The sequence below is a fragment of the Pelodiscus sinensis genome, chromosome 6, assembly GCF_052426305.1.
Source record: "Pelodiscus sinensis isolate ZL-2025 chromosome 6, ASM5242630v1, whole genome shotgun sequence".
In the NCBI taxonomy this organism is placed as follows: Eukaryota; Metazoa; Chordata; order Testudines; family Trionychidae; genus Pelodiscus; species Pelodiscus sinensis.
The window spans coordinates 15,636,744-15,656,152 of NC_143057.1; the positions used below are offsets into that span (position 1 = coordinate 15,636,744).

At 42.5% G+C, this 19,409-nt stretch overlaps 1 protein-coding gene across 5 annotated transcripts in view; it reads left to right on the forward strand.

The window, feature by feature from the left end:
* The window catches only part of LINGO2 (leucine rich repeat and Ig domain containing 2), an 839,851-nt gene that overhangs the window by 792,654 nt on the left and 27,788 nt on the right, over window positions 1–19,409 (forward strand). Inside the window, exon 1 of one of the 5 annotated variants that reach the window (XM_075931453.2) lies at window positions 844–1,114. The exons of 3 other annotated variants lie outside the window; for them this stretch is intronic. In XM_075931453.2, the coding sequence (XP_075787568.2) occupies window positions 923–1,114 (192 nt within the window). In that variant the 5' untranslated portion in view covers window positions 844–922. Of the gene's footprint in view, window positions 1–843; window positions 1,191–19,409 lie in introns of those variants that run through there. One more of the 5 variants, XM_075931454.2, reaches the window with a different exon arrangement.

The following is a 19,409-nucleotide window of genomic DNA, read 5'->3' on the forward strand; positions in this document are numbered from 1 at the left end:
AAGAAGAGGGTGATCAAAGAGAGTGTGGGGCCCCTACTGGATGAGGGAGGTAAACTAGGGTACGTCTAAACTACATGGCTCCGTCGACGGAGCCATGTAGATTTGTTTTTTTGGCAAACGCAACTGAAGCCACAATTTAAATGATCGCGGCTTCATTTAAATTTACATGGCTGCCGCGCTGAGCCGACAAACAACTGATCAGCTGTTTGTCCGCTCAGCGCGCTAGTCTGGATGCTCCCCTGCTGACATCAAAGCCCTTTGTCGGCAGCCCCAGTAAACCTCATCCCACGAGGAATAACGGGGCTGCCGACAAAGGACTTTGATGTCGGCAGGAGAGCGTCCAGACTAGCACGCTGAGCGGACAAACAGCTGATCAGCTGTTTGTCGGCTCAGCGCGGCAGCCATGTAAATTTAAATGAAGCCGTGATCATTCAAATCGCGGCTTCATTTGCCTTTGCCTGTCTGTCTAATCTACATGGCTCCATCGATGAAGCCATGTAACCTAGACACAGCCCTAGTGACAGAAGATATGGGAAAAGCTGGAGTGCTCAATTCTTTCTTTGCCTCTGTTTTCTTGGACAAGGTCAGCTCCCAGACTACTGCACTAGGCAACGCAGTATGAGAAGGAGGTGGACAGCCCTTTGTGGGGAAAGAACAAGTTAGGAACTATTTAGAAAAGCTAGAAATACACAAATCCATGGGTCTGGATTTATTGCATCCGAGGGTACTGAGGGAGTTGGCAAATGTCATTGTGGAGTCTTTGGCCATTATCTTTGAAAACTCATGGAGATTGGGAGAGATCCCGGATGATTGGAAAAAGGCAAATGTAGTGCCCATCTGTGACAGGGCGCCTGCCCTGCACTGGGCCTTTAAGCCCAAGGCTCAGGCCCGGAGCCTGAGGGAAGCTGGAAGACCAGCTGAGATGGTTAGGCTAATGAGCCCAGCTGCCAGCTATAAAAGGAGAGGCCCAGTTGCTGGAGAAGGGAGGGCAGGGCTGACTGCAGAGGCAGCAAGAGCTCCTGGGAGGGATACAGCTGCAGGAGAGGGACTGGAGAGGGAAGCTCTCCCGCAGCAGTTGCCGGGGACTCCAGGAGAGGCCTGGAGGAAAGCAGAGGTGAGTTGGTGTCACCTGGAGACTACCTGTCGAGGGGACGCCGGCCTGGAGATCGCAGCCAGCTGGGCAAGGCCAGGTAGGAAGTGGCCCAGGGCAGGAGTGGGAGGCGCCCCTCTTTGCCCGAGAGCCTCGGTGGGTTTCGGCTAGCTAGCCCCACCGAGGGAGTGACCCTATACCCGGTTGCTCACAGGGCCCTGGGCCGGGACCCGGTGGAGTAGGGTGGGCCCGGGTCCCCCTACCGGGGGTGCCCAGCTATGACGAGAACCTGTTTGTGGACTCGGCCTGTTTAAAGGGCCAGTATAAACTGCGGTGAAGCCGATGATGAGCAACCCATACAGACTGTAACTCGCCCTGAGATGGGCCATGTGAAGACAGTCAGGGGGCACTGAGGCTACTGGGGGGCGTGCGCCCCATGACACCATCTTTAAAAAAGGGAAGAAGGACAATCCAGGGAACTATAGACTATAAGATGGATAGAAAGCTGGCTAGACTGTCGGGCCCAACAAGTAGTGATCAACAGCTTGATGTCAGGTTGGTGGTCAGTTTTTAGCGGAGTACCCCAAGGATCTGTTCTAGGACCGGTTTTGTTCAACATTTTTATTAAAGGCCTGGATGAGGGGATGGATTGCACCATCAGCAAGTTTGAAGATGACTCTAAGCTAGGGGGAGAGGTAGATACGCTGGAGGGCACAGATAGGGTCCAGAGTGACCTAGACAGATTAGAGGATTGGGCCAAAAGAAGTATGATGAGGTTCAACAAAGACAAGTGTAGAGTCCTGCACTTAGGACGGAAGAATCCCAAGCACTGTTACAGGCTGGGGACCAACTGGCTAAATAGCAGTTCTGCAGAGAAGGACCTGGGGATTACAGTGGATGAGAAGCTGGATATGAGTCAACAGTGTGCCCCCCTGTAGCCACAAAGGCTAATAGCATATTAGAGTGCATTAGGAGGAGCATTGCCAGCAGATCTAGAGAAGTGATTATTCCACTTTATTTGGCTCTGGTGAGTGTGTCTAGTTCGCTCCCCATCCCCTGCACTATAGAAAGGATGTGGTCTCATTGGCCCAGCGGAGGGCAACCAAAATGATTAGGGGGCTGGAGTGTATGACCCATGAGGAGAGACTGAGGGATTTGGGCTTGTTTAGTCTACAGGAGAGAAGAGTGAGGGGGGATTTGATAGCAGCCTTTAACTACCTGAAGGGGGGTTCCAAAGAGGATGGAGAGAGTTTGTTCTCAGTAGTGACAGATGGCAGAATGAGGAGCAATGGTCTTGAGTTGCAATGAGGGGGGTATAGGTTGGATAGTAGGAAAAACTATTTTACTAGTGGGGGAGGGTGAAGCTCTGGAATGGGTTACTTGGAGAGGTGGTAAAATCTCCATCCCTAGAGGTTTTTATGTCCTGGCTTGACAAAGACTTGGCTGGGATGATTTAGTTGGGGTTGGCCCTGCTTTGGGTGGGGATGGAAGCCTGGACTTGATGACCTCCTAAGGGCTCTTCCAACCCCATGATACTATGATTCAATGATACTCACCTTGCTTTCTCAATTTAAAATATTGTCCCAAACTATTCCATATTGTTGCTGTGACCTGTTAAAGCTGCTATATTCGACCAAAGAGATAACTGTATTTAAATAATAAAAGTTATTACTGTACTTAGTGAAGTTTGAAAATGAGTTTGTAAAATATTTTGAGAGGGAAATGTTCACCTGACTCTCCATGTGTAAGAAAAGCATAATGTACAACTCCTGACTCCCAGTCATGTGCTCAGTTTAACAGACAAAATAATAGCTTATGTTCATGTAGCCACTTTCTTCTCAGAGAATCTCCAATAACTTTGCAGATCAAACCTTGGTCCAAAGCCCACTATAGTTAATGTGGGCACTAATCAAATCCACAAACTGGAATCTTGGTCACACTTTATGATACAGAGATAATAATCACACTTGTAATTACAGTGTAATTACAAAATAGTTATGCTTTCTAATAACTGCTACTAGTTGGAATAACCAGAAGCTTTATTACATGACTGAATTACTTATTACCAATTCTTTTTCTTCATAGTTAAAATCTAGGTGCATCAATTAAATTGTGTTTTCAATTATTGTATTAGCAAGTAACTGCAATACATGATTGCAAGCAAGTTAAACCAATTTTTTAACCTTAGCAACCTTATTCATGTTTCGCTCATCAGACGAAAATACAGTGTTTTCAAATCACAAACCCTGCTGAAATAATCAAACATTTAATAGCATACATGAAGCATGAAACAGGAAATAAAATCCAATGTGGCCTCACAAAGCTATGTTAAAGATTGACATGACATTTCTAATTGGATGCTTGGAGTAAAGAGCATTGCCTTTTTTTTTTTTTTTTTGTTTTTTTTTTTGCATACATATTATATACTTTTGAATCTCTTAGGGTATGTCTACACTACAGAGTTTTGTTGGAAAAACAGCTGTTTTTCCGACAAAACCTGAGTTACATCCACACTGCAGTCGCATTCTTCCAAAAGTAGATCAAAAGAACAGAGGGTTTTTTCTGACATTAGTAATCCTCTTTCTAATGAGCTCTTTTGGAAAAAGGTATGTGTGGACGGGGAAGAGGGAGTTCTTTCGAAAGAAGAGGAAAGAGGAAAAAGCACAGGTACCCTGGTGGCCACTCCGTCCATAGTAATAACAGCTTAAATGCAAGATAGCATCCATATAGTGTGGATGCTACCTTTCAAAAAAGCAGTTGGCTTTTTCAATGTGCTTTTGCACATGGACACTCTCTTTTGGAAGAAGTTTTTTTGGAAGATCTCTTCTGAAAAAAGTTTCTTCCGAAAGAAGCCTGCAGTCTAGACATAGCCTTAGCAATTCATGGAAATTATATCCATTTAAACACAAAAATATTCATGGATCTGATTGCTGACATGAATACATTGGATAAAGAGACACTAAGCTACCATCTGTAAATTCAATGAGAAGTTTTGTGTGCATATTAAGCATGCTTATAGTTTTCCTTTACATTTATGAATCCCTGTTGTGCTTAAAGGCATTGGTCTAGATCCTCAGCTAGTGCAAATCCATGTACCTCCATTGACATGGACAAAACTATGTTACTTCACACCGGCTAACAACCTGGCCTGCTGGATCAAAAACACATAAATGAAAATTTCCTAGCAGCAAAGGACAAGGCTCTGATTAGGACATGTACAAAACAAAACCCAAAGCACTGCCCAAGAAGACGCACCAACAGATACATACACACAGTCTCAATGAGATTGGAATCTGCTGGCTATGGGTTAAAATACTTCTTTCATGCTGGCTGGCTGTGGGTATGTCTACACTAGCCACTCTAGTTCGAACTAGGGTGGCTAATGTAGACATTTGAACTTGCAAATGAAGCCCAGGATTTAAATATCCCGGGCTTCATTTGCATGTTCCCGGGCACCGCCATTTTTAAATGCCCCATAGTTCGAACTACCTACCCGCGGCTACATGTGGCACGGACTAGGTAGTTCGAATTAAAGCTCCTAATTCAAACTACCATTATTCCTCCTGCAAGGAGGTTTAATGGTAGTTTGAATTAGGAGCTTTAAGTCGAACTACCTAGTCCGTGCCGCGTGTAGCCACAGGCAGTTAGTTCGAACTATGGGGCATTTAAAAATGGCGGCATCCGGGAACATGGAAATGAAGCCCGACATATTTAAATCCTGGGCTTCATTTGCAAGTTCGAATGCCTACATTAGCCACCCTAGTTTGAACTAGGGTGGCTAGTGTAGACATACCCTCTGTGATATGTTGCTTGTTAAGAGAGGGAGAAGAAATGTATAATCTTACAGGCACTTACCACCATGAAACAAAGCCAGTATCAAGCAACATGCAGTAGACAAGAGGAGGGAAGTTTGAACAGGCTTCACTGTACAATCCCTTCACTAAATAAGGAATATGTGTTAGACATTTGGCAAGTACCATAAACGTGCTTGATATCTCTTCCCCTTACTGGAGAGATGGTCTTGTGGTCAAAATATAGGCTTTGGACTCAGAAAAGATACGGTTAATATCTTAACTTTGTTTTGAGTCCTGGCAAGGTTGGGATGTGGAAAACTGGGGCTATGTCTACACACTGGCCTTTAAAACAGCATGGCCGTGCCACTTCAGCTGCACTACTGTAAAGTGTGCTGTGTAGCTGCTCTTTTTTGCCAGGAGAGAGCTCTCTTGGTGACAAAATAAAGGCACCGCAAGAGATAACAGCTTCACCGGTGGATGCACAGCTCCCGCTAACAAAGGGCTTTTCATCATTAAAACTTGTGTCATTTGGTGGGAGTTTTTTCATTCTTCCATTCACCTAGCTGCATCTTCTTTGGGGTCGATCTAATTATATCACACTGGGCAAATATTTTTCACGGTCCTGAGCAATGTAGCCAGATCTGACTAATTTTTAGATATAGACCAGGCCTCAATAATTCTCTATACCAGTAGCCAAATTTTGTTGCTTCCAGTCCTGGAAAGGAAGTTTGGTTTAGCATGAAACTCAAAGAATCCAACCAAACTAAAACTGATGAGTTGCAAAACTCAGAAAGAATGTTTGTAGGACCATTGAAACAGATGGAAGGAAACATAAGGTGTTCCTTTATATAACATAAATAACATTTTCTGCAAACTAATTTTCACGATTCATTCAAGTAACGATACTAAATAAACTGAAATAATAAAAATGAGATAAAATAGTTTGTGGCATTACAGCAAATCTGCACCTAATATATAGGACACCCATTGTGATGAAGGACAGTTGGGATACCTGCTTCAAGGGCTGTTATGGGCTTGCAGGTTTGAATCTAGAAGCTCAATTCTATTATCTTTTCTTATGATCTGCAGTTGCTGGCACTGGCAAGAGAGGCATTCAGAAAACAAAATGTGCAAGAAAACATTTTAGCTAGATTATATCAAATCATTAACTGCAATCCTGGTTTAATCAGTTCTGCTAACCAGGCATAATAATCTGAGAGTAATTATCGATGAGAAGGGTAGCCAGAATGGGAGGACCTGCCCGACACCGTGTCTAAGTACTGGAGCTGGAAAGACAAATTGTGAAATGCTGGATTCTTTTTTTCTTCAGTGCTCGCATCAGCAGAATACTAGATCAGTCCAGCACTGGCACTCATTGCCTCTATCATGTTTGTGCTTAATGTTTTCAGTCAGCAGAAGTGTGAGGTTTTAGCAGATCAAATTTTTAGAGTTTCAGGTCTCTGAAGCCTGCATGTGAGAGGGTGACTCTGATGTTTTCTTACTCTTGCTGAAAAACCTAGGTGCTCATAGGTAGGCTTTCCTCCTTGATCATTTTCATTTCAGAGAGAATAAGTTATTTTCAGTGAATTGATGGTATATGTGAGTGATGGCACCTTTCACTATAAAGATCTTTGAGATGCTTCCAGAATAAGATGCTATATTAAAAACAGCAAAGGAATTAATATGTGCTAACATCATCCTTTCAAAGACACGTTTTTTACCAGACTTAGCCTTCCTAATAAAAATCTTGGCTGAGTTTCCCAAATTGAGCTTTTGTGCTGTTTGACATGGTTTTTCTATAATCCGAACCATTTTATACAGTTCTATAAATCCCCGTACTTGCTGCTGTTAGCTGAATAATGGTTGTATAAAGTACTCCAATCTGAAATTGTTTATAAAAGCACTCTGTTTCATACTCATGGCTTTTCCCTTATCCATTTTCCCTCTGTTATACTGGATTTTTTTTAAAATCCTCTATTCTATGAGTTGTGTGGGTCCTTCCCCTGCCTTCATCCCACTTTTAAAATGCAGGCCCTGATTCTACTCTTAGTAATGTCCAGTGAAGGTTTGCTATTAATGTCAGCGGAAACAGCATAAGGAGTCCCTTCTTTGGGAATGTTGTGTTTCAGTTTGCATTCAGACTCCTTGTTTTGATATTTTCACGCAACCTAAGCTCCCATGTGCTTTGTGCCTCAGTATGTGCCACATACTCCTGAAAACACTGGAAATAAACCGTGCTGTCTTTGCACTCTGATAGGCCCAAATCATATCTCATCTTCCTTTACCCCAGTGATAATTGCTTATCAACACATGCAGACTGTTTCATGTAGCTCTGATGCCATCAAAGTTTACTATTCCCAGAAAAGACAGACAAGGTGTTCTGTCCAATGAATCAATTTTTAATGGTTTCCATAGAAATTGGATGATGATAGACCATTGTGCACAGCTGATGCTTGTGTATAAAGATAAGGCCCTTCCATAGATGTATTTTCCTCTCTTTTGAATTCTGTCCTTCTCTTTACCTCTCATGCCCCCAAGATATGGGGAGAAACAATAAGAAACATATTCAACCAAAACTAAAAATTAGACTGAGCACTTCCAGCTATACTGCAGCTTTCTCCACACAGCAAGATCAAAGGCATGAAGATAAGTAGCATCCAGACACACAGGTCTCATATAAATAAATAAATCTTCAGCACTATGTGTAGTAAAAGTGAAAGCAGCATTGGGTGTCTCAACTCTCTGGTGGAATAAATTAGTCATCACTGCAGTTCATGGGCCACGGTCAGGGTTGGACACTGTGGCACAACATGCATGAAGTGTGGGGGAAAGACGTCAATACAGTATTATCAATACTAATACTTATTTGTAATATGGTAATACCTAGAGATTGAGGCCCCATTAGGCTAGGCACACAGTAGCACACAGTAAAAGTCAGGGCTTGCCCTGAATAGTTTCCAGTCTTTCTAGAACCAAGAGACAGAGTGGAAGGAAGGAAGTATAGTTATCCTCATTTTGTATATGAAGAGACACAATGAGAATAAGTAACTTTCCCAAGATCACACAATCAGCGGCAGAGCCAAAGGGCCAATAGAATTGTGCAATGGTAGGGGGTGGAGGGAGCAGCGCCCTGGGCAGAAGGAGTGGGACTGACCTCAGCACCACCTGAACTGCACTACACCATACCCCCTCCAGTCAGCTCTTAGCACCGTCCAGGGCTCAGACAGCCATCGAATGGGCCGGGGACTTTAGCCACCACTGCAGTAGAAGTAGCAGTAGCAACAACAGCCAGGAGCCCTGGGTAAGGTTGGCAGGTGTCTGGTATTCGCCCAGAGAGTCTGTTATTTCTGGCCCCTGTCTGGTTAAAAAAAAAAAAAAAAACAGAAAATACTGGACATGTAATTTTTTTTTTTCCTACCATGTTTGGGATTTTTTGTGAAAATGTCTAGTGACCCTAGTCCTGGTGCCTTTTGAAACACCGGGCCCTGGGGCAACTGCCCTCTTTGTTCCCCGGTTCACCCGTCAGTGGGCCTGTGCAGAGCCAGGAGATGTACCCTGATCTCCTGAATCCCAGCCTTGGCCATCACATGACCCTTTCACCTTCATGTCATGCTAAATTTCAAATTCATCAGCTTTCAAATTACTGCCAGCTTTGTTTCTGAAACAGCAAAAGATTCTTTTCCTTCATCTTAACTATAGTTTTACCCATAAACAGGGACTCGGTGAAACTAATTTTTTTTAGTCAGGGCGATTGGTCCTTTTTTGCATATGTGACCCTACTACTTGGAATGTGAGCGGGGTGGCACTGATCTGAGAGGCGAGTCTGGCCAACAAAGAACAAAGCTTCACTGTTGGGTCTTTGTCTCTCTCCTTTTCTCTCTCTCTGTCCATTTCGGCCCTCTGCCTTTTTTTCTCCTTGTCCTTTGTCTTTCCTTTTCTATCTCCCCCTTTTCTATTGTCTCTTTTCTGACTCTGCTTTTGTTTTCTATTTGTCCTTTTTTTCTTCCTTCTTTCCCCTTTTGTTTTTCTTTCTTTACTTCACTTCTGTTCCTCTTATCATATTACTCTGCTGCACCAACCAGAGGTGCTCTGTCCCTCCCTGTCCCCAGCTGAATACTCCCACTGCTCAGTTTCATGTACAAATGGTGACAAGTGAAAAGCAGCCTGATCTCTGAAGCACAGTAAGTGCTTGAGAGATCAGAGATTTGTCAGTCTTGTTTTGGTGCTTTCATGTTGACTGAAGCAGAAGAAAGTGCACGTCTAGGATACGAATGTAGGCTGGGCTAACTGGAATCCTGCCCCAGATTCCCCAGCAAGGTGGCATTTCATAGATACAATGAGGTTGCTCTTTTTCTAGCTCGTCTTACCCTTAGAGTCAGGGTCATAAGTTAGGGTTACACTGGAATAGAACATCTCTCACTGGATTGTGTCAGCTGTCTTGGGTGGCAGGGTTACAAAATTCAAATGCAAACACGCAAGCTCCAGCTATTCTATAGTCCCACAGCCTGAGCCCCACAGGCCCATGTTAGCCGGAATGGCCCAGCTATGGGTGTTTTATTGCAAGGTAGACTTACCCACAGTGTCTTTGGTCTGGGGTCTGCATAAGCAGTTAGGCCCAAAGTCAACTAGTGGAGCAGAGTTATGGAGGGCCTTTCAGACCCATCATTTAAACCCATACGGAGGGACATATCCAGACTTCATCTCCCTGGCTATGCATAGCTCCTTTGCCACAGGATTAACAGGGCTGTCCTGCACAAGGTGGAAAGCTGGATGTTGGAGACTTATGCAGTCTCTTTTGACTGGATGCTGGACTCCTGATTGGAGACGGAGTGGGACTTAAGTGGTTTATTAGGGCATTACTCAAGCCCTCTCAACTGAAGTGACTTTCATCCTACTATATATTATTCTTATTAAATACTCTAACATTGCTTGTATTTGCATTTAATAATAGTGGAGCCAGAATGTATTTGTTAAATTTAGCGTTTTTTATATTAATAATGAATGAATGTCAGAAAATATTTGGGTTTGTACAAAGTTTGGCCTAAGGTACCAGAGGTTTTTATTTTACCCAGCCTGGTTTGCTTATCTCATAGATAACTGGTTGTAGTGAATTTGTAACTGATGACAATGTAGCACAAGCACAGTATGCGATGAACACCTATCAACGACTAGATACAATCCAACTGGTCAGTCATGTGAGTAAAGTTGTCTTCCACTATGATCCTTCCCAGTTCACCCTATGGAGGGAGAGGAAATAATGAGCATGGTGCATGGAGGAGAAATGAATGGAAATGAAGCAAGAGAAAGTGTCTGCTGAATGTCAGGAGGAGGTTTCTGAGGCTATGTCTACACTATCAAGTTATATCAAAATAATAACTCCTGAAATAACTATTTTGATATAAGTTTATTCCTCTTCACAAGTGGGACTTATTATTTTGAAGTAACAAGCCCATTATTTTGAAATAACAGGCTTGGAAGCGTGGTTCTCACCTTGTTATTTCAAAATCTATTTTATTTGGAAATTTATTTTAATTTAATCTATTGTTATTTCAGAATAACTCCTTAGTGTAGACATGCCCTAAAAGTGAAACATTTTTGGCTATGGAATAGATTCTCAAGAAAAAAAGAGTATAATGGGACTTTTTAACAAGATGATTGGGTAAAAAGGTACTGTGAAAGTTAACTTTGCATTGGCATGGAGATGGAATGGATGATCCAACAGAACTGCCTAAACATTTGTGATTATGGAGAAATAGTACTCTCTTCAGAACTTGGGGTATGTCTAGACTACATGGCTCCATCGACGGAGCCATGTAAATGAGTTTACTAGACATAGGAAAATGAAGCGGTGATTTAAATAATTGCCACTTCATTTACATCAAAATGGCCACCGCGCTGTGCCAATCAGCTGTTTGGCAGGACAGCACGGTAGTCTGGATGCTCCATGGTCGACAACGGAAGCCTTTGTTGACCGCTCTGGTAAGCCTCATTCCACAAGACATAACGGAGCGGCTGACAAAAGCTTCCGTTGTTGACCACGGAGAGTCCAGACTACCACGCTGTGCCACCAAACAGCTGATCGGCACAGTGCAGTGGCCATTTTGATGTAAATGAAGTGGTGATTATTTAAATTGCCACTTCATTTTCCTATATCTAGTAAACTCATCTACATGGCTCCGTCGATGGAGCCATGTAGTCTAGACATACCCCAAGGGTACAGCTAGCATCTATGATAAATTCCCTTTTTATTTATACTGAAAAAAAAAAGAATTTGCATGTATAGTGTCTGTTTACTGATGGGGCAGGAATGAGATTTTTAAATTATGATGACAGACCTATTTCTTTGTACTGATCAAGAATACACACAATGCATTTCTTTTTATGTTTCAGAAGGTTGTAGAAAGCATTGATTGTGTGCAAGGAAGGGATTGCCCAATATCTTTGGTTGACTTTGGTCACTGAAAGAATTAATTAGTGAAAGAGGGGTCTGAGAGAATATATTCAGCATGTGTCCATTCTCTTCTCCATTGGTTCTCAACAATATTTCAGAAAGAAGCCATTGCACAATCTTAATCTGAAAAGTCACATAGTTAATTTCTTCAATATTTACAAAGCAAACTCTAGTGATCAATGATCATTTCTCCTTAGTAATGAAAGCATGAAGATTTTGTTGGTGTTTAAAGATGGATCAAATTCAGCCATGTAATGGGAATCTATCCCTTGAGGGGAGATAAGCTCCCACATAAACCAGAGATATATTCCGATTTAGGCCTAGAACCCCGAACATTTTCTATTAAAATCAAGCCTTTGTACAAGGGCTGGTAAAAAAAAATCCATTAAAATGGGAAACAACGTTTTTTGATAACAGAACTTGTGTAAAAAATATCTGCTTTTCACAAAAATGTTCAGTATTTCATTAAAAATGACTACAATCCATAAAGATTTTGGCCAAAATGTGAAATGTTTGATTTGCCTCATTGAAGATGTTTGGTTGCCTTGCATCTCCTTTCTCCTCTGTGGGCTGAGCTCTCTGCCCTGATTACATCTCTGATGAAGCCTCCTCTTCACGTAGCCAGATTTTAGAGTATGTATCATGGGAGATGAAATCCAGACAAAGAGCCATATTTTAGAAGACAATAGGAACATGTTTCGCAAACGACAATTCTCATGAGAGACACTATTGACATTTTTAATCAAAAGACGTCATTTTTGTCCAAAATATTTTCTGTTTTGATATTTAACTGAAAAGCCAAAATTTTCTGTAGACAATTTTCATAAAAATAAAGGTAGCTTTGTTTTTGTTTAATTTGTCAGTGGACCCAAAAAACCTACTTTCCAACCAGTTCTAGACTCTACCACATCAGCTAAAAGGAAGTGATTGTAGTTAAGGAAAATCGCTTCAAAAGCATTTTGAAAGTGATCATCATTATTTTGTCTTCATTGCAGCAGGAGTGATACAAGCAACTGTAGTTTAGATTTAATAAATATTTAGGTTGGGATTTTCAAAAGCCTTTAGTATTGGCTGAATTCTGTTCCCATTTAAGTCAATGATAAAACTTTCATTTAGTTGAATGGGAGTAGAGTTAGGCCACCTCTGAACTGTTTTGAAAGTCCTACCTTTATTTTTTGCTTCCTGGTTTCAGTTACTTATAGCTTTCCTGAGCTTTCAGGTTGAAATTTTCCAGTCTTATTTCTGCCCAAAAGTGGTATTTTAAGAGTTTAATTACATATTATTTAGCTTTATTGGAGTAGAAGAGTAGGATACATCTGGGATGAAGAGAGAAATCACTCAGGTAATTCCCGTCTCTAGAAAGCTTATGAATCAGTTTCAACCAGTATACTGAAAAATACCTTTCTGAATGTGCAATGAACTACCCACAAATATATGTCTGCTGTGGTGGACACTAGAGAAAATGTACTGATTTTCTGAGTATGCCCTGTACATGGTCTCCAGAAGTAAACATCTGCTAAGCATATACGCAGTTTATTTAATCAAAAGGAGACTGTACAGTTGAGTAGCAATGACCTTGCCTGGCTCAGTACTGTATCCCTGAAAGGCTACAAGGGAAAAGATGATTGACAATAGGGGGAATTAGGTGCTGTGGACTGATGGCACTGTGGTGCCCAGTTATCTGATGCTGTATTTTTAAGGCAGTTTTATCAAGTGTATCAGCAAGCCTTTGCCGTCAGGTAAGCTGTAATAGTCTAACAGACACCTCGTAACTTCATAAAGGGTGTTGTTCATGCCATGCACTTGATGAACTTTCTAAGTGTGGGGGTGGATTTTTAGTGCCTTTGTTTCAAGGTTGTCTTTCAAGAGGAGTTGCACGGCACTCCGGGTTCTTCATGGAGCCTGTATTCTCATTTTATAAACACAAAGGGTTTTTTCCAATACAGAAACTGTGTTTTCTGACTGCTGAAGTTGCTATTTTGCAGAGACGAGAAAAACAGGTAGGAGGCCGCTTTAAATATAAATTCACAGGCAATGAACAGAACAGGGACTCATCAAGTGATCCAGCACCTGTCGCCCATTCCCATCTTCTGGCAAACAGAGGCTGAGGATGCTTCAGAGTGGGGGGGGAATAATTTTTGATGGGGGGTCCAATCCAAGAATTTGGTAAGTGTTTGAGGGCTGTACTTTCCTCTGATACTAATGGAGCAGGTGCAGGGTCAGGGCTGGAGATTGGATACAGAAGGAAGCTCAGGTTAGGGGATTAGGGTGCAGGTGTGAGAATGTAGGGGGTGGGATGGAGTTTGGGTGCAGGAGGGGCTGTGACCTGGGGTAGGGGTGCAAGGGATGGGTTGTGACCTAGGGCAAGTTGTGACCTGGAGGAAGGTATTGAGGTGCAGAAGGGGGTGTGGGATCTGGGAGGGGATTTGGATGCAGGAGTTGATTCTGACCTGGGAGAAGGGTTCAGGGGGTATGTGACCTGGGCCAGGGAGTTGGGGTGTGGGAGGGTGTCAGGTGCAGGTTCTGGCCAGGAAGCGCCTACCTAAGGTTGACTGTGTGATGAAATACTTCCTTCTGTTTGTTTTAAGTGTCCCACCTATTAATAATTGTGTTTGATTGACTCCTAGTTCCTGTATTATGAGAAGGAGTAAATAACACGTCCTTATTTATTTTTCCCAAACCAGTCATGATTTTATAGACTTCTGTAATATCCCTAATCACTTTTCTTGCCCTTTTCTGTACCTTTTCCAATTCCAATACAGGTTGGACCTCCCTGGTCCGGCACCCTCGGGTCTTGAGCGGTCCTGAACCAGGGAGTTTGCTGGACCAGGGGAGGTAAGTGCTCCGCTGCTGGCTGCCCGGCTCTCAGTCTCCTTTCCCTGCTCTGTCACTGGTCCTGCTAAAGCTGCCTGGCACCGCTCCCCAACCTGCTGCCCACCCATTGCCCCAGGGTTTCTCAGGGTTCCCAGCAGGGACTGCTGCTGATCCCACTACCACAGATGCCACCCACTGCTGGCCCTGCTTCTGACAGGGGTTCCCCAGCTGAAGACGCTCTAGCCACCCCACCCCACTGCTGGAACTACCCTGCTACCCACTAGGGATTCTATGAGTTCCCTGGCCAGGACCACCCACCTCATCCAGGAGTTTATTGGCAGAGGTTGCCCGGTCACCCCAACCCTGCTGCCACTGGGAGTTTCCCAGGGTTTTTGGTTGGGGCTAGGAATGTGAACGACTAGTCAAGTAGTCGACTATCTGATAAATAAAAACAGATAGCTTATCAGATAGTTAACACAGTAGTTGACAAGTTGTTTCTGCTCCCCCCCCCCTCCCCCCCGTTCCTCGCTGTGTCTATCAGAAAGAGGCAGAAAGCAGGGGGAAAGGAGGGTGCCTCAAAGTGGCAGCACCACGTGGAGCCTGGGATCATCTGGGGACTGCCCTGCTGGCCCCATGTTCCCCGCAGCGCTTTCGCCTTTGAAGTGTAGAAACAGCCCCAAGGCGCCCTTATCGACTAATCGAATAGCCGATGCAAATTGCATCGGCTATTTGATTAGTCAGCTAATCAAAATTTAATATCCTTAGTTGGATATTACAGCCCAGGGTTCCCCAGCTGGGGCCAGGATTCTCCAGCCATGTGACCCCAGCTGGGGTGGAGCTCCCTGAGGCCACCTGGCCCTGCTGATGCTGGGGGCTCTCCGACTGCTGCCTGGTCTTGTTGATGCTGTGGGCTCCCAGCCAGGCTGGGGGCTCTCCAGATGCTGCCTGGCCCAGCCGGTGCTCCTCAGCCCTACATTGCACCAGGGCTCTTTGGACCAGCAACATCCCTGGCCCTGCTGGACCATGGCTGTTGCTGTACCAGACAGTCCTGGATTTGGGAGGTTCAACCTGTATATCTTTTTTGAGACGTGGTGACCAGATCTGCATGCAGTATTTAAGATGTGGCCATACGGTGGATTTAGAGGCAAGAAGTCATCATATGTCTTATTATCTACCCCTTTCCTAATGATTTCCAATATTCTATTTGCTTTTTTGGCTGTCATTGCACATAGAATGGATGTTTTCTGAGAACCATCCACAGTGACTTCAAGATCTCTTCCTTGAATCAGTAATGGCTAATTTAGAACCATCATTTTGTATGTATAGTTGGGATTATGTTTACAATTATTTAAAAATATATAAATCTTCCTCTCCTGTATTTGTATTTCTGAAGAACAGAAAGAGAAAGAGAGAGAGAAAGAAATATGTGTGTATAGACAGTACATGTTGGCTGGTCTATGTTGTGACACTCATCTTCACAAGGGAAAAGAGACCATTTTTTGTTACTCCTCCCCTCAATCATAAAGATCAATTAGATAACATAAATCAGCTTTAATGTATTACTCTCCATGTAAATGATTAGCTGCATAAAATGGCTCAGCTGCATGCACAAATATCTCCCACTGTATATCAAGTCTACATGCCTAGTGGTGCTTGCAGGCCCATTATTCTCCCTGCTCACACAGCCCTCAGAAGTGCTGCATCTAGTATTTGGCATTTTCCAACCTGTGGACTGTTTAATAAAAAGAGAGGGAAATTCTCCTGGGCCAGATCCCAAACCCATTTGGGTTCCTGCTTTGTGCTGAATTCGTATCCTCCTTAGATCCCCAGGAAGGGCTTTGCAGACCACGGGCAGACCAGCTCAAAGTGATGGTTCAGAATGCTGTGTGACAATGTACTGGGGTTCTCTTGTGAATGAGGAGTTCTTCAGCTTCCTACTTCCTTCTCTCAGGGGAAGGGCTCTAAGCAGCTACTTCAGGAGGAGTGTCTATGAATTTAGTGAGACTGTGGAATAAGGCACTTCTCAGTGACAAAAAGTAGCAGAAGCTTGCCTCATGTAAAAGCAGGAAATGTGTTAAAAGGCAAACAGTGTTTTACAGTAGTATTGTAAATATAACTGTGATTATATTAGTGATAAAGGTCAACATTTTCAGATGTGCCTCCTAATTTTGGCTGCCGTACATGAGACACTTAGGCCCTGTTTTCAAAGGTGCTGAGCATCTACAGTTCTTGCTGACTTCATCTGGAATCAGGCCCACTGACAGGGGGATAAAAGAAGCAATTGCACTGAGATTCGGCAATCCAAAGGCACTCCAAAGGGCTCCTGGCCACCACCGCTGCTACTGTGGCAGCAGCCAGAGACCCAGGTCCTTTAAATTGCTGCTGGAGTGCAGCACCATGTGCTCCATGATGAGACTCTGAGGGCTGGAGAGGGGCCCAGCACCATGCTTCCCATGGTATTGAGGGCTGATTACCCATGCCCAAATCCCTTCTGCCCAAGTCCCCGCTCCTTCCAGGATGCAGAGCCAGCTCCCACCCCTCTTGCCCAGGGGCCCACAGTGGCTGTCAGCCCTGATGGCTGGAATAATGGGTGCTCAGCCCCTCTAGAAATCAGAGTGTTTCAAGCTGAGCACACAAGAAATGAAGCTTTTGAAATCACAGGCTGCTTTTGAGAATGCCCCATATATTCTTCTTTCATTTAGAATTATTGTTTCTTCTCTCTTTCTGTTGTCTGTTTTTGTACCCCCTTCTCTTTCTTTGCTTAATAGTGACCTTAAGGACAGTTTTAAAAAACAGTGTTTCTCAAATTGGTGGGGATTTGCTTGCATTTCAGGCCATTTATTTCTTCCCTATTTTTCACCCATAAATAGGTACAGGATTTAGTACACGAGAGTATGATTTCTATGCAGTAAAGTATAGTTTTTTATAAAACTTTTAGGACTTGGTGCATTTCAATTTAGCTTAGGATATTATAGGTTTATTAAGATAATAAAAAAGATACAGTTGTCAAGCTTTAAAAGAAGAGATGTGTTAAACTCTTCTCCACAGTAATCACAGTGGATTACATAAACTACTTGTGTCATCTTTTGCTGAGGCTAATTATTGCTGCGCTTGGTTAGTTCTGGTTGTTTGGTTCGCTTCTGACTTTAGAGTGCTGTGTGAGTGCTGAAATTGATTGTAGTTAGCATAGCCTTAGCATAGCATAGTCAACAAAAGGCTTTCTTGCATCACATTCAATGTGATTTGAACCGAAGAACAAAATGGGCCTGATTCTGTTAACTCTAAGGCCCCTTTATACTGCTCTAACAATAAATTACATTTACATTCACTTTAAGAGTCCTTTACAGCACCAGAGCTACTTCACTCTGACGGACCTTAGTGTAAATGAGAATCAGGCACAAGGTTATCTAATGATACATATTCATCAACATCTTCAAAAATCATATTAAGCTATTTTAAATAGAGTTGGGTGAATTTTTTTCAGCAAAATGGTTTTTTAATAGAAAATGCTGATTCAACATTTCTACATGAATTCATGTAGATTTCCATGAATTGTTTCAGTTACAAAAGAAAACAAAAATTCAGAAAAGCTGAAGCTATTTGGGTTGAGTGTGTGCTCCCATACCCCCACTCCAGTAGCCCAGTTATCATGGGCTGCACGAGGATGCGGGAAAACCAGGCTCAAATAACCACTCTGAGCATTGGCCTGAATGCTCTTTTTCTCTCTCCTGCTGAAGCCATTCCACTTTATATAATGAAATATTAATTGGACCAGAGAGAGAAAAGGGCTCTATAAACTGGTTGTTAGGTCACTTCCTAGGAGGCGGACATTTTGGGTTCTAGTCGCAGCTCCACTAAATATTTCATTATTGATACTAAGCAGAACAGCTTCAATAGGAGAGATGATTAAGAGAGATCTGTTCCAGACTTGCCAATAGCCTACTGTTTAGGACATTCATAAGGGAACTTAAGAAAACCTCCAATCATAGCTTTGCTCCAGAGTAAGGATTTGAACCTGGGCGCATCCGAAATGTATGTCCTAACCACTTGGCTATTGGGTAGAAAGGATACCTCCTCTTCCATTTTGAGAATCTAGTCTTCATTTACAAATGTCCTTTGTTTTTATTTTTAAATAGCAGTTTAAGTACCTCAAATCAAAACAAAATAGTTGGTTTGGGGTCAAATAAATGTTTAGTTTGACCAAAAAGAAAATGTCTTCTGACTTTTTGATTTATAGAAAATTCTGCAAATTATTGATTTCAGACTGGCTGAAAATGAATTTTTTGAGAACTGCCAGCAAACCAAGTAAACGGTTAATTGCATAGTTCTAATTCTAAACAGTACTGAGATTCTAGTCAGGAACTAGTTCTGAGTGGAAGCTGAACATTATGTGTTCACCACTTGTTTTAGAGGGGAACATGTATGTGTGTGTTTATTGGAGTGGATGATAAAGATATATCTGGGTGTTTCTGAGGAATTCATCAAATAGTTGATTATCCCTAGCATAACTTAAATTTCTTACATGTCCTGTTAAATTCATAATCTTTATTTTCCTGTCTGGAAAGAAATGTTTCTGGTGCCATTGGGTCAGCACTTTCAGTAGGATAAATCTGATGGAAAAGGTAGTTGAATTATTGTATATCCTATAATTCAGCAGGGTATATTGAGTACTGGACAAGCTTGTGAAGCAGAAATGTGAAATGTTGACCTCTAATGCAATCTTAATTAAAATGTTTCTCAATTAAAATCTCTGTCCTTCTAGCAGTTGATTACCAAGGAAACTTGGCTGTATATTTCATATAATATACAGTAATTTTGAATTTTAGACAATAGAGAAGTCATAGTTTTCACTGAAACAGAAGCAGATCATGCACACACACAAAAAGCAATATTTTACCTCAGGGAATTAAGTTAGTAGCATGCAAGGCTAGCTTTTGAGTTCTCTTTTTCAGACTCTTAGTCAATTTTATTGATTAAACCTCAAACTATCAAATGCAATGCATACTCTTAGATGTCTATAAATTGTCTCTGAACACATTGTAAAAATTTGGTCTGAACAGTTAAGTAGCACCAGTCAGCACGGCAAGGCTGCCTTCTGTGTTCAAGGTCAAATAATATTCCATCTGGATTTTAAGAAGTGAAGGGAAAATTTCAGAAAATTCCAAAGTTAATTTTAGAGAAGCCCCAAAATTTTGGGTTTCTCAGCCTTTGGTTACCTCTTCCAAATTCAAACTTGGCATTTTAAGAGATTTTTCCATCA